The 15465-nt window shown below is 41.3% G+C and overlaps 2 protein-coding genes and 1 pseudogene across 5 annotated transcripts in view; 1 reads left to right on the top strand and 2 right to left on the bottom strand.

The window, feature by feature from the left end:
* Positions 1 to 1580, bottom strand: part of MTIF2 (mitochondrial translational initiation factor 2) — a 21269-nt gene extending 19689 nt beyond the window's left edge. For 3 of the 4 annotated variants that reach the window (XM_008699870.2, XM_008699872.2, XM_008699873.2), the window contains exons 1-2: positions 1465 to 1580; positions 965 to 1198 (exon numbers count right to left, since the gene is read on the bottom strand). The gene's annotated coding sequence lies outside the window, so the exon portion shown is untranslated. The remainder of the gene's footprint in view (positions 1 to 964; positions 1199 to 1464) is intronic. The other variant, XM_008699871.2, reaches the window with a different exon arrangement.
* Positions 1581 to 6278: 4698 nt separating this feature from the next.
* On the bottom strand, positions 6279 to 6885 carry LOC103671780 (annotated as a pseudogene).
* Positions 6886 to 13263: 6378 nt separating this feature from the next.
* LOC103671781 (prolyl-tRNA synthetase associated domain-containing protein 1) lies at positions 13264 to 14999 on the top strand. The gene is made up of 2 exons (XM_008700452.2): positions 13264 to 13417; positions 14472 to 14999. Exons 1-2 carry the CDS (start codon positions 13334 to 13336, stop codon positions 14904 to 14906), a joined length of 519 nt encoding a protein of 172 aa, XP_008698674.2. The 5' UTR covers positions 13264 to 13333; the 3' UTR covers positions 14907 to 14999.
* The last annotated feature ends 466 nt before the right edge of the window (positions 15000 to 15465 follow it).

Here is a 15465-nt window from a genome sequence, read left to right as displayed (position 1 = left end):
CCCCCCCCCCCCCCCCCGCCCCCAATCTCCAATGGCTTTTTGAACCTCTGCATATGCTTTCTCTCCTTGGAATTGTCTTTCAAGCCTTAATATTTTTCCCTCTTCCCACCTCCCCCTCCCCAAAAAAAGATGCTTCTAGAGTGGGAAGAAGGCATCTAATAAATATTTGTTGAATATCTTTTGAATATTATTCTTGGAATGAAAGAAGAGTTACCTAAGAGAAAACTGCAACAGAACTCAATAGTGTAGCTCAGAACTCAAGAGTATAGTTATTTTCCTCCTTTCTGCTCTCAGTACTGCATTTCTACAGCTTTGCTTTTGTTTTTAAAGAAAAGAGCAACTGTGGGGCGCCTGGGTGGCTCAGTCTTAAGCGTTAGCGGCTGGAGCCCCACATCAGGCTCCTCCGCTGGGAGCCTGCTTCTTCCTCTCCCACTCCCCCTGCCTGTGTTCCCTCTCTCGCTGGCTGTCTCTGTCTCTGTCAAATAAATAAATAAAATCTTTTTTAAAAAATTTTTTAAATAATAATAATAAAAATAAAGAAAGAAAAGAGCAACTAAAATAACATAAGATGTACATGTTTTCTCAACAAACATTTCCTGAGTACCATCTTCCAGACATTACATTTGAGGATGTTGATTCAAAGTTTAATGAGCCAGAGTCCCTTCCTTCAGAATTTACTGTCTTTAAAGAGCTCCAATATTAAGATTCTCAGGCACAGGAAAACACCTCAGGAATGGCACATTTTAAAAATCCTATTTAGGTACATGTTTCTGGCCTAAGAAGTAAAGGGATTCCTCTAGGAAAAAAATTTTTAATGAGTCTAAAACCAGATCTGACAAGAGCATAAATTAACGAAATGGAAAGAAAAGCACTACATGGAGATTAACCAAAACACCGACTGAGGCAGGAATCAGATAAACAATGGGGGCAATAATCCGGGTGTGAAAATTGGAAGGAACCTTACTTGTTACTACTTATTCCAAGCTCCTCATTTCATAGAAAAGGGAAATGAAGAGTCCAGAGAGGTCAAAAAGATTTCTCCAATGTCATAACACCAGTTAATGACAAGCCTAGAAGACAGGTATCTGACTCCCAATTCGGTGCTTTCGCAGCGAGGATATCCTTATCATGGAATCTGAAAAGAGATGCTGGAAATACGTAGCTGCGTTGGTGGAAACGGCTGAATGCTGGAATTTATCTGAAAGGTAAAAAGAAATCATTGTAGAAAAATAACGGCTCCTCTGTGACTGCGCGTCGAACCCGGGCCGGGAAAGCTTGGTCCCCAGGCAGGCGGGGTGCGGGGAGCGGGAGCCACTTTCGCCACGCCTGAGGCGGGGTCACGCAGGGAATAAAGGCCTGGCGGAAAGGCTTCCGATCGCTCAGTGTTTACAGCTGGTGCCACTCCCACTTCAGGCCAAACAATACACGACCCCCGGGACGACCCGGCAAAGGAACCCCACTCACTTCGCCGCTACATTAAGCCCTGGGCGTCCGGATCCTGAACCAAAACAGAGATCACCTTGTGGATCCGGGACGGTAGCCTGTCAGTCCGTCCCCGAAACGGTCCCCGTCGGACTTCCGGTACCGCCGGAAGCGGTCCTTCCCGGAATTCGGAAGCCCGAATGCTGCTGCGGCCAGGAGTGGGGTTGTCCGAGGTGACCCAGTGGGCGCCCAGGGGAGGGGTGGGGAGGCGCTACTTCAACCTGTGGCGGTCTCCCGGGGTCAGCCGCGCATCGGCAGTCGCTTCTGCACGTCCCTTCACTTTCTGCGAGTCCCTTACTGCTACCGTGGGACTTGAGCGGCCCTGGTGCTGAAATGTGGGAGAAATGATACGGTTTTAAAAGAAACATACCTAACAAGGAGGGAAAAATGCGAGGGAACGTGGTGATGGAACAGTTAGTACAGGGCGAGGGGCGCCTTCTCTTTGAAAAGTCGCCTCATTCGTGGGTAGCCAGAGTTCCAGTCTCAGCTCATTCCCCGTTCTGTAGGCTTGGGGACGTTATGTAAACTCGTGTGTCTCGGTTCTGCACGATGGTAATGAAAGCAGCTGCTCCATAGAAGAGCAGTAAGGTTTGTAAGAACACTGGGTGCGTAATTAGGATTTGCAGTTGGCGGTTATTACAGCCTCCTCCCAGAGCACTCCCACACCTTGATTGGACATTATGTCTTTTGGGCTGTCCCCTTGACCATAACCTGCACCACTTCTCGAGTATAAGTATTGTTTTATCTCTGTCCTCAAGGTCTAACGCTACCCTCAGCTAATGATATGGTACAGAAGAGTTTCTTACTCAAAAACATACTTACCGTTACCTCCCTCCCATAATCTGGCCTCCTAACTCATGCCTCCTCCCCCTTAACTTTTTTATATTATTATTTTAAAATTTTATTTGTGAGAGAGAGCACAAGCAGGGGGAGCCGCAGGCAGAGGGAGAAGCAGGCTCTCCGCTGAGCAAGGAGCCTGATGCAAGACATGGTCCCAGGACCCTGGGATCATGACCCCAGCCAAAGGCAGAGGCTTAACGGACTGAGCCACCCAGGCGTCCCTCCTCCCCCTTGATTTTTATCTTCCCACTGCCTGCCACAGGTGTGCAATCGGTGTTGCTGAATGATTAATGGAAACCTCTGTCCTGGAAATTTTTTTAATGAACCTAACACTCACTTGAAAACTATTAAAGTTCATTCCACTTGCTATCATTTTACTTACCATTTACAAACACCCACTAAAGTGCAATTTCTGCAACAAATTGTTCTTTGCTTATTTGCTTTACCAAGCCCTTGAGAAACAAGCAGAAATTGGTTGGTAGAATACCAAAGTAGTCGTCATATTCCGCCCCCCCCCCCAGTTTTAAGTGAAAATAACTGATACTTTTCTTAATCGTGAAGATCATACTAGTAGAAAATTCAAGCAATATCTCCCCTCCCCCATATATAGAAAGAAAGTAGCTAAAAAACAAACAAAAGGATGAGGGCAGTTGAAAGAACAGAGGAACCAACCTGGAAGACTACCTAGTGGCCAAAGCTGGGAACAATTGAGCAACAAAATAACACCCTGTTGGATTACAATCCAAAGTATCGAGTATATATGCATTCATGTTGATATAAATCAATGATTGAATGAATAAATAGGGGAGAAGGAACAAATTCTCCCTACAGAAGAATTCTGTATTTATATATCTATATCTATATCTAATCTATATTTATATTTATATGTATAACAGCCACTAGGAGGTAAAGCTTAATTCCTCTCCACTTGAGTGAGGGCTGGGCTTAGTGATTTGCTTCAGGAGAATAGAGTATGGAAAGGGAAAAACAGTAACTGGTAGACACCACCTTAACCAACTTACCAAGGTAAACATTACCAGTGATGTCATGTTGATATCACATACCCCCTAAAATGATGTGATAAGGACATTTTATCTCTGTAGAATCCTTCCCAAAACCCACAACTCTACTGTAATCATGGGGAAAACATCAGACAAACCCAAACTGAAGAGCATTTTACAAAATATCTGAGCAGAACTCTTCTAAACTGCCAAGGTCATGAAAAAGAAAGACTATCACAGATCAAAAGGGACTAAGGAGACATGATGACCATATGCAATGTGGAATCCTGGAGACAATCCTGGAACAGAAAAGCACCTTAGTGGAAAAACTAGTGAAATCTGAATGAAGTCTGTAGTTTAGTTAATTGTAATACTCCAGTGTTAACATCTTAATTTTCACAAATATATCATGGTTGATACAACATAAGAGAAAACGGGGTGGAGGACATTTGGGGATTTTCCACTGTTTTTGTAACTTTTCTATAATATAAATTTATTCCAAAATGTAGAATTTCTTTTTTAAAAAAGAAAGTGAATCAAATCCTAAATCCCACCTATCCAGAGGTAACCACTTTTATTATTTTGGTGAACATCATTCTATTTATCTCTATGTTTAAATACATGTATGCATGCAATTATATATAAATGAGATTCATAATATAAATGCTGCTTTTTATATTTACAACATATGTAATGGAAACCTTCCATGCTGGTGAGCATAGATCTATATCCTTTATAAATGACTGCAAAAGATCCCATTATCTATAAGTGTCATATTTACATAGCTACATACATGGGTTGTTTCCAGTATTTAACTTATAAGCAATATTGCATTGAATATTCTTTTTTAAAAAAATTTTTATTTTTAAATAATCTCTACACCCAACATCGAACTTGAACTTACAACCCTGATGTCAAGATTGCATGCTCTGCTCTTATTTCCCTCTGCTCTCTTCCCCACTCTCCATCCCCTTTAGCAACACCTAGAGGGTTTAAAGGGAGGCAGATTTAGATGAAATGAAAAATGATACCTACTTCATGGTGGATGGAAGAACCAGAGATTTTGATAGGGGCCCTAAGCAGGGAAAACTGGACAGAAGACCACAGGCAAAAATGAGCAAAATAAAAAATTGGGCTAAGATTAAGACTCGCTGACAGAGCCTTCAAGGATGAGGTTTTCTCTGTCAGTGGTAATGGGGGGAGAAATACTTTTTCTCAGGATTTCCACGAGGGAATTGAAAGGGATTGGAGTGTTAAGTGTATTGCCCAGAGAAGAGTTCTTTAAAGAAGCAAAGCAACTTTGGGTGCTCTCTCTTGTTTTCATTTGCTTTAATCTGTGCAGAAGATTAATACTGTGTTTTTTGTTTCTCTAGTGTTTAGTAAAATAACATTTTCTGTTTCTGCTTACTGGGAAAATTGAGCTGTATAAGCGTTCTTTTTGCTTTCAATTGGGAATATTTGGAAAAATAACAATTTCACTTTCCTGTAAGATATAGAGACTTAAATGAATATGAGAGTTTTCAACTTCTTGTTTCTGTTAAAATTGTATCCTTAGAAATATAATTTGAGTAACTTAATTTTGTCAGATTCTGAAGACTGGGAATTGTTGTCTTCATGGAAGAATAACCTACAAGAGATGTTTGGCTTGATTGTCTTCCTTGGTAATTTATCCTGGTAACAACTTAGTCATTGATGTGTCTTTTTTCCTAAATATAAATACTTGTGAGATTGCTCTATTAAACTGGAAATGTACAATTGGCATATTTTTTCTTCCTTTTATGTGTCGTAGTAAAATAAAAGCATGTTACTCGGCTAAAGAAAAAAAATTGCATGCCCCCCCCCCCGGCTGAGACAGCCAGGCACTTCGCAATAAATAGTCTCGAGCGCACATCTCTGCATGCCAGTTCAGTTCTTTCTCCTGAATAATGCCTGAAACTGGAAGCTCTGTTTCCTTTCAGTGGAGAATGGTATTTACTACCTAAGCTCTGGGTGTTAGGCGTGTTCATTGCTATTGGAGTTTCACTGCTATCAATCTCTCTGTGGACAAAGCTAGGGAATATATACCATATACATTGAAACCATATACATTGAAAATCATAAATTCTTACTAATATCACCAATTCCAATCTAAGATCATGGGTTCACTCTGGTCTTTTCCTTTTCCATGTTTGTAACTTCTTTTTTTGGCAGTGAGAAACTTGACTTTCATCAACCTTGACATATTTAATTATTTGAGCAATTCCATTGTATGAAACCAATCTTCAATTTGGTCACCACCCCCTTCCTTGAGCTTATGTTCTCCTTACCTCTTTCCAGCTTGGACTCCCCAGGCCAATCCACCCCTTGAAGTGGATATCCTCAGCACCCTGGTTGGAGTAAAATGTTAAAATTAGGGGAAACTGAACAAAGGACATTTGGGAACTCTCTTCCCTGTCTTTGCAACTTGTCTGTAATCTAACTTTACACCCATGCAGAGCCACAGGACCCTACCCCCCACCCCATCCCTGCCCTACGTCTGTGGATGCCTGTCTTACCCTCACCTCTAATGGCTTTAGGACTAAACTGCCGAGAAAGGGGAGGGATGCAGAAGGGGTCTTATTCCCACTTCATCTCATGTCTTTTGTTAGTCTTCTAAAAGTCTGATCATATTAACCATGAAACAAAACATGTTTGGACATAGGAGGAGCCAACTTAACTACAAATAATGTTTCATATTGCCATCTTCTTGGTGAGAACCATTTCTCAGGACTATTAACTGGTAGGCCGTAAAACACACTTGATGAGCAAACTTGAATTGAAAGAACAGTAAAAACAAAACAAAACAAACAGTTGTTCTTGGTCCATTAGCCGATTTGAGGTCTACCAATGATTCCGTTTTTCTTTTTCTTTTCTTCTTTTTTCTTTTTACATTTCGACTTTTTTCTTTAAAAAGAGCGAGTTGTGTACAGGGGGGTTAAATGTTTATAGAGAAGAAACGGCACTAGACCAACTTATCCTCTTCATCTTCCTTGTCTTCCTCATCTTCCTTCTTTTTCCTGCTTTTTTTGGCCCTGATCAGTCCCTTTTTTTGCCTCATCAGGCGTTCCTTCAGTGCAGTATGCAGTGATGTCCTTTCCATGTATTTCCTGCAGCCTGGCAACCTTCTTTTCATGAGGCAGCTTGTCATCTGCAGCAGCGTTACTCTGCATCCCTCCCAGTTTCTTTGCAATGTTACCAACGGATAGGCCGCAATGTTCTCCTGTGATTTTAGGGCGATACTCACAACAAGAGGAGAAAAAGGCCACGGAAGGCCTCTTGGGTGCATTGGGATTCTTGAACTTCTTTTTTGTTTCCCCTTTAGGGGGGGCATAAATTTTTATTTATGGACAAGCCGGCCTTGTCCACCTTTGCCATGTCTTCAAATTTTCCTTTCTCTTCCACCTTTCTGACTGCTTTTTAGAAAACTCTTGAGAAGTTGACTGAAGCATCTGGTTGCTTCTTCTTGAGCTCCTGCTGGCAAGTTTGCGCGAAGAATGCATATGATGATTTTGCTTCTCGACTTCTTAGGATCGCCTTTGCCCATGTTTTATTATTTTCCACTAACAACCAAATTACATAAAGCTTTTCTATGGGTTTCCTCTTGAGTTTCCTCAACTTCACTGATTTCTTCATATGCAATTACATCTCTTTAAAAATGTCTATTTGCTGTAAAGTCTTTGATTTCGTTCTTTCCAGCTTTACTGAGGTATAACTTACAAAACTGTAAGATAGGTAAAGTGTACATGCAATAATTTGGTATACATATACATTGTGAAAGTATTCCCCTTCCATTGAGTTAATGAACACATCCATCACCTCACAAATTTACTTATATTGATTTATTTATTTATTATTGGGAACATTTAAGTTCCACTCTCTTAGTAAATTTCAGTTATACAATACAGCATTATAAACTAGAACCACACTGTTATACATTAGGTCCTCAGACCTTGCTCATCTTAGAATGTTTGTACCCCCGTACCAACCTCCATTTCTTTTTTTTTTTTAAGATTTTATTTATTTATTTGAGAAAGAGAGAGATAACACAGCAGAGGGAGAGAGAGAGAGAGAAGCAGACTCCCCACTGAGAAGGGAGCCCAACCTGGGGCTCGATCCCAAGACACAGGGATCAATCATGACCTGTGCCAAAGGCAGACGCTTCACCCGTGCGCCACCCAGGCGCCCCAACCTACATTTCTTATTCCTACATTCTTGTCCTATCTCTTTCCCCAGTGAGTATGAAGATTTTGAATAAGACACTTAACCTTTCTGGTGATCAATATCTTTATTACAAAATTAAGAAGGTTAAATTCTTAGAGTATTATTTTTGAAGAGTTTAAAAATGTTGAATAAATACGAAGTGATCATGTGTGTAAAGATGTATTTCACTCATTAACAAGGAAACCAACAAGATGGTAAACCTCATTCAAAGAGAACTGGGGAGTGCCAAGTATTTACAATGGCTGAAAGAATGAATGCTTGAACAAGACTGCTAATATAGACACAAAATCGGTTAATATCCTACAGCAAAATAAAGCTGTAACTTTTGGGTTTATCTTTGCTATGGGACAAAAATTATTCACACCTCTATGGGACAAAACTCAGTTATATTACTACCAGTTTTCTACCCATTAAGATCTACCCTTACAGAGTTGTACAATACGTGTATACTAAAAAATAATGTAAATATTTTAAATAATTAAATATTTAAATAAATATTTTCAATAAATAATAAAAAAAAATACCAAGTCAAAAAAGGTGACCATTCCTAGAGAATCAGAGAATCCCCAGGAGTGTATGCTTAACAGATCCCAGGAGGACACTGAAAGGGCAAGCAGTAATCCCTTCGCTTATTTCCAGGTTTTGGATAATTTTTCTTAACTAAGAGTCCTATCAGTTTTAAAACAAAGCTTCCTTAGGACCATCCAATTTTAAATGAGTGTTTAAAGTGAACAAAAGGGAAACATGCTACTTCTCTGCTTAATCAACTGTCATCTACTACATGCATTTTGTTTATGTTATATGAAACCAATATTTCTCCAGGCAAGAAAACAAAATGTTTTCACCCATTTCATATTTTAATTGGGAGGTAATTAAATTTAGTCTGCCCACTTATTAATTTTTTTACATTTTTTTTATTTTAAAGATTTTATTTATTTATTTGACAGAAATAGAGACAGCCAGCGAGAGAGGGAACACAAGCAGGGGGAGTGGGAGAGGAAGAAGCAGGCTCATAGTGGAGGAGCCTGACGTGGGGCTTGATCCCGTAACGCCGGGATCACGCCCTGAGCCGAAGGCAGACGCTCAACCGCTGTGCCACCCAGGCGCCCCTAATTTTTTTACATTTTAACTTTCGTTTCTTTTGAAGTCTTTGTTGAAAATACCCTCATGTGATCTTATTTGTGGACACATGGTTTACATTTCTTTATTTCTAATAACTTATTGATTCCCCCCATTATAAAAATACATAGAAACAGAAATTTTCAGAAGATAGAAAATACAAAGAAAAATTTTTACAATACCCACAGTTCCATTAGCGAGAGATAACAACTTTACTTTTTTTTTTTAATATTTTATTTATTTTTCAGGGAGAGGGTGAGAGAGCACAAGCAGAGGGAGCAGCACAGAGAGGGAGAAGCAGACCCCCACTGAGCAAGGAGCTCAATGAGGGACTCAATCCCAGGACCCTGGGATCATGACCTGAACTGAAGGCAGATGCTTAACGACTGAGCCACCCAGGCATCCCCAGAGATAACCACTTTAAGAAATGTATTTTTAGCAGGTGAGAATTTTAGTTCCCAGCTCTAGCGTGTGGGAACTGGAGCCTTGCTTGTTGAACTCCAATCAACTGACCGTCTTTCAATGCCTCTTCCTTGATTTGCTTCCTCCCACCCTTGCACACAGTGTCATGCTGTTTCCTCTGCCTGGTTCACTCTTCTCTCCTCTCTCTGCCCTCTTCATTCCTACTCATCTTTCAGATTTCAGTTTGCTTTACTTCCTCAGAGAGGCCTTCTTTGACCCACTCCTCCTTCCCCCAGAGGAGGTGAGATTCTCCTATGATGGACTTTCCTAGCATTGCATATGTGTCCTTCTTAGCACTTGCTACCCATGCAATGTAACATTTGTTTCTGTGATTATTTGACTAATATCTGTCTCCTGCAATATACTGTTTGCTTCACAAGGGCAGGGTCTCTGCCTGGTTTTGCTCACTGCTTTCCCTTTAGCCCATAGCTGATCTTCAATCATATTTTGAGTTGAATATAATATGGCCCATGTCCCCACATGTTGGAGCTGCAAGGAACGTTAATCTGAGGCTATTGCTAAGATTTTCTCCTTTCTCCACAGAATCATCCAGGAATCTGAGACTTGGGAGGAGTCAGGGAACTGGACTGTGGGGTTATTATCTTTTTCTGTGATGGCTCCTCATTGAGCAATGATGCTTAGATGTACTTGTGTCTCATCTTCTTAGGAAGTGCTGCCCCAAGTAGAACTGCCTTCCACTAACAGCAGTTTCCCATCTTGCTACCCACTAGAGGGACAAATTGCCAAGAAAGAGACTCTTCTCTACCCTCCCATCCTTTCCACTCCAGTCCTCACCTTCTTTTCTGACTCTGAGGAAACTTAAATTTCCTCCTAGATCCAGCTGCTTTCTCCTTTCTTATTCTAGGAACCAACCTCCATCTTCTCCTGACCTGGGAAGAATCATCTTCCATTGGCCTTTAGAAGCCAATTTTTGTAGAGTAGGATTAGGGAAAGATGCTAATTTAGTTTTTTTAGTTACTGTTATACAGCTATGTATATTTTGAAGCAAAATCGGGGCTGTGTTGTCTATCCTCTCCTATAATTAATTTTCTCCATTTACTGAATTGTGTTTCCCTATATTTTCAAATATGGAGAGCATGATTGAGAATATAGAATTCCCTAGGAAGATGTCACCTAATTTATTTAACATGGCCCTTCATGGTGGGATATTCCTCGTTCCTTAATGTAGCAGGTACAATTCTTTTTTTTTTTTTTTTTAAGATTTTATTTATTTATTTGACAGAGACACAGCCAGCGAGAGAGGGAACACAAGCAGGGGGAGTGGGAGAGGAAGAAGCAGGCTCCCAGCGGACGAGCCTGATGTGGGGCTTGATCCCAGAACGCCGGGATCACGCCCTGAGCCGAAGGCAGAGGCTTAACGGACTGCGCTACCCAGGCGCCCCAGCAGGTACAATTCTCTGTGCCAACTTCTAGCCTTGTCTTCTGCTGATGGGCCTCTCATTCTGCTCTACTGTCACACCAAATCATACTGCCCCGGGGCATACCGTGCTTTTTCACCTCCATCCCTCAACTCCTGGGGTTTCCTCAGCTGGAGCACTTTTTTTTTTTTTTTCCTGGCAGAGTCCTACTTATTCTTCGAACAGGTGCCATCTTCCCCTAATGCTTTCCTTGATGCACCAAATGAGTCTTAGCACCCTTCCTCTGGGCTCCTAAATCATCCACATCATCCCACGAGTCACATTTTCTTGGATTTATCCTCTGTGAATGTTTCAGTCCTCTCTGCTAGATTTTGAAGTCTTTGAGGGCGGAAAGCACAGCACATAGAGATGTTCCAAAAGATATATTGAAGAGACATAGATTAAAGCAAGCACTTTTCCCGATTGTTTCATTTGTTTGAGGTATGTACGGCTTCCTAGGATGGCTTTCAATTTACCTGTTCTGGAATTGTCCTTTGTTTCACTCAATAATGGGGATTTCTAACATTCTTCATCTAATAAATGCCATGATACCCAATCTCCACGGTGTTGATAAATATTTCGGCTTTTTTTATTTCCTTTGCCAGGTAGGCTACAGTTGTAACTGTCTCTTTCACTTTGAGGAAATTTAGATGGGGGTCCTAGTTTCATGGACCCTGACATAACTCCATTTTCCAGCTCTTTTTTCCAGATTCTGTCCTTTTCTGTCAAATATCCATACTCTTCCTAATAATAATGAGTCTTTCCCTTAATATGTTCTTGTATAAATGCCACAAAACTTCTTGCTTATTAAGTCTTTTCCTGTTTGTAAAACAATTCAATAAACTGCATTTACCAGCTGCTATTCCTCTCAGAATTGTGAGATTTCTTTAATTTTTTAAAATTCTAGTTCTGTGACAAAATATCTGGCTCCTCAAGCTCATGCTGATCATTTTGAATTTCATCTGTTTCATGTTGTTGTTTCCAGTGTAAATTTGAGATTGCATTTGCCTTGAAGACAAAGGACTATACCAAGGATAGAGCATTTCTTTTGTATTTAAAACAATGTTGACATAAATGCTTAATACATATCAATAAATATTGCACTAAATCGGGGTTAGGATAGTTTTAAAACAGCGATGTGAAGTTCTTTTTACCATAGACAGATTTAATTCCATTTTATAATAAATATCTTTGGTTGTTAAGACTTGCTTGGAGGACACTTGGTCATTCCACTACAGGTGGACTGAAATTAAGAGAACATTAGTATCAGTCAAGTGGGGAAATGATAGTAGTTTGGGCTGGAGTGATGGAGGTGGTCAAGTGAAAGGATTTGAAAAACTGAACTGTGATGGTGTGTGTATGTGTGGTGTGCTGGGCGGGAGAATTCCTGGTTTGAATAACTGATAGATGGCAGTTCATTTCCAGAGACTTGTAGGTCAGAAAACTCCACTGCCTAGACAATATGAGGGAAGCCATTGCCAATTTTGGCTCTTTGCGTTCCTCTTTTGTAGCTGTCATGGAGATGCTACCCTGGGTTAATGTCTTCCTACTTTTGGACATACTTAACCTTTCTTGGTTACAATCAGATTCCAGTTTTTCTTTCCTCTGTTTACTCTCAGTTCACCATGATTTGATTTGGGTTTTCTTGAATATCTTCAAATATTTAAGGACAATTATTTGGGATATGTCATATCTTCAAATGAGTGATCTTTCCTACTCTAATGCTAATTTCATTTTTAGAAAGAAACCTAGTTAAAGTGGTGACTGAGGGTTTCACAGGATAATGGAAAACCCCCACCAAGAGGTAGGCAAACTGCCTCCAAAAAAAGGTGAGTTGTGGTTGCCACCGCGAATTATCTGTAGATGAATAATAACAAAAGGTAACTTTCAGGAAAGGTCAAATGTAACATTGTAATTTATAAATTAAAAATTGAAAAGTCGTAAAAGAATAGGCATTTTGGCCCCCTCCTCTCTCCCTATTGGTTCAAAAACCTCTTAAGTTCCTCAGGTAAAATCTGAAACTGTCCCCCTTTCCACACAAGGTAAAGGCAAGGAGAGACTGGAAAAAAGGCAGACCACTCCATAATGACTAGTGCCAAGTTTAAAAAGCAACGGAACTTAACAGGAGGCTTGTCTTGGTCAGCCACAAGACAGCGATCTCTGCACCCACCTGCTATAATCTTGAGTGTACGCAGAGGCCTTAAAGGGATTTCAGGCACAAAACTGGTTTCGATAACACCTTATTCTGTCAAGGCAATGTCCTTCAAGTGGTTCCCGGTACAGGAACAGCGGACAGAAGGTACATTTATTTCAAGAACAGGGGAAAGGGTACGGAACTTCTCTGCCTGGGGATTCGCCCGTGGTCACATCCTCTCCATGACCTTCTCCCACACTCCCTACGCTTAACTTTGTTAGGTGGCCCTGATTCTGTTTAAATGGAAGTTATGCTCTAGGGAACCTGAAGCGGGGTTAGGCTATGAAAAACCATGTGCCTTCCTCCGGTGGAATGCGGAGTAAGGAACGCCTTCGGCTTTTCCGGCCTGGCGGACTTCGCAGACGACTTCCAGAGGCGGTGGGGGGCGGGGAAGACGGAGAGAGGAGCGCGCTACAACCGCATGAGTCCGCCTCCGGAAGGTGCCGCACTGGACTTCCGGGGCCCCCTGGTCCCTCCGGGTACTTCTGCCCCTGCCTCCAGTCGGCCCGCGGAGCGGGAAGTCACGCCCCTTTCACCGCTCTTCCGCGCAGTCTCTCTCCGCTGGCCACGACGGCAGCATGGCGGGCGCGGGATTGCGGGCGGCGCTGGAACAGCGGCTCGGCGCCCTAGCCATCCGTACGGAGGTCGTGGAGCACCCGGAGGTGAGGTGCTTCTGCCGGGACAGCCCTGCAGGACGGGTGGGCTCCGCTGCGGCGTTTCTCGGGCTGGGCCGTGAAGCCCAGATGCCCCAGCGGTAAGGTGCCGCAGAAACGTCCGTTCTAGGACATTTTCCGGGTTCCAGAGCACAAAAGGGACCCGACAGGAACATCAAAGGCCTTTCGGGACTACGATGTTATTGTGAGAAAACAACGTTTTTCTCTTGGAACGATTTGGTCACATTTCAAGAACTTCTGCGTGTTAAACTGGTGTGTAAGTTTGGGTCAGTGTGTCTTTATGGTGTAAGTTACCAGGCGGTAAACCGTCTCTGCAGTGTCAGCGGTGTATCAGGCATCATGCATATAGCAGGACACCAAGCTTAGAGAGTTTGATATGAACATGGATTCATGTATTGATGTGAGGAGTTGCAGACATTTCGCGGAACCAGTGTAACTTGAATGGTGCAGGAGCATAGTAACATAGCTTGAGTAACAGTTAATGATAATAGCTAAATATGGTGATCTTCGAAGGGTTGACAAATGCTTTTAAAATCAACTTTACAAATTTAACATCAAAACTATCATTTTCTCTGACCTTCTTTCCGCCCATATAGCACAGTTACTCTCCCTCTTTACCTGTGCCTGTTGCCAGCTCTTCTGATGTTATTAGTCTAGGTCCCATTCGGGTCTCATTCCCTGCCCATGATCTCAGCCTCATTGTGGTTATATATTTGTAAAGCGGAGGTTGTCCCGTGGTCTGGATGTAATGGAATGCTAAGGAATAGGAATCTGGGCTGGTGTAAATTTTCAGTACCAAAAGTTTAAAGAAAAAAAACTTGAGTAGGAGTGCTTGGCCAGCACATTGGAAAAGAGAACTGGCCTAAGAGGTCTTGAGATGAGGGATTGAAATGGCAAGGTGTATTATTTGGTAACGGGCTGGGAATGAGTCCCTACCAGTCACATCCATGGCATTGAGTACTCCCTACCTTTGCTGTTTTTACCCAGCAAGCAGAGTATGTGTACATGCACATTTTTGACATTTTCATGTGCTATTTTTCAGGTGTTTACAGTTGAAGAAATGATGCCCCATATCCAGCATTTGAAAGGAGCACATAGTAAGAACTTATTTCTTAAAGACAAGAAGAAAAAAGGCTATTGGCTGGTTACAGTTCTTCATGATAGACAAATTAATTTAAATGATCTTGCCAAGCAGTTAGGTGTTGGGAGTGGAAATCTTCGGTTTGCTGATGAAACAGCCATGCTGGAAAAACTAAAAGTTGGCCAAGGCTGTGCCACACCTTTGGCACTCTTCTGTGATGATGGAGATGTGAAATTTGTTCTGGATTCAGCTTTTTTGGAAGGTGGACATGAAAAGGTGTACTTTCATCCAATGACCAATGCTGCAACCATGGGATTGAGCCCTGAAGACTTTCTCACATTTGTGAAGAAGACAGGACATGATCCCATAATACTAAATTTTGATAAAAACAAATAAGTGGGCTGATATTTAGAATACATTTATTTCCGAAAGCTATTTTTCTTATTTGTAATTTATAAAAAGCATTAAAACTGATAAGAATATTTAGCACCTTGGTTTGGTGACTAAATCATTTTAGGAGGAACATTTCATCTAAAAGGAGCTGCTTTTATTTTTTAAGTAATCTCTATACCCAAGGTAGGGCACAAACGCACAACCTTGAGATCCAGAGTCACATGCTGTACTGACTGAGCTGGCCAGGCGCCCTATAAAAGAAGCTGCTTTTAAAAAGATATATTGAGGTAGTTTTAGTCAATTCATAGAGTCCACCTCCCATTCCCCATTAGCACTATTCATTACAGGAATTCCTTCAGCAATTAAGAGGAAATTAACAACAAAACTAAGGCTAGGTAAGATTACCTATCTTATATCTTCTTTAGGGTGTTTACTTGAAAAAAGCAACTTGCAAAAACAGCATATGTAAAATTATACATATATCGTACATATAGAGAAAAAATAAAAAGGGATATAGGAATATATTAAATTGTTGATAGTGGTTCTCTTTGGGGAATGAAGA

The sequence above is a fragment of the Ursus maritimus genome, unplaced genomic scaffold (assembly GCF_017311325.1).
Source record: "Ursus maritimus isolate PB19 unplaced genomic scaffold, ASM1731132v1 scaffold_6, whole genome shotgun sequence".
NCBI classification, from domain to species: Eukaryota; Metazoa; Chordata; class Mammalia; order Carnivora; family Ursidae; genus Ursus; species Ursus maritimus.
The sequence above is the reverse complement of the archived record's forward strand: the minus strand, read 5'-3'. Positions and strand labels throughout refer to the sequence as shown.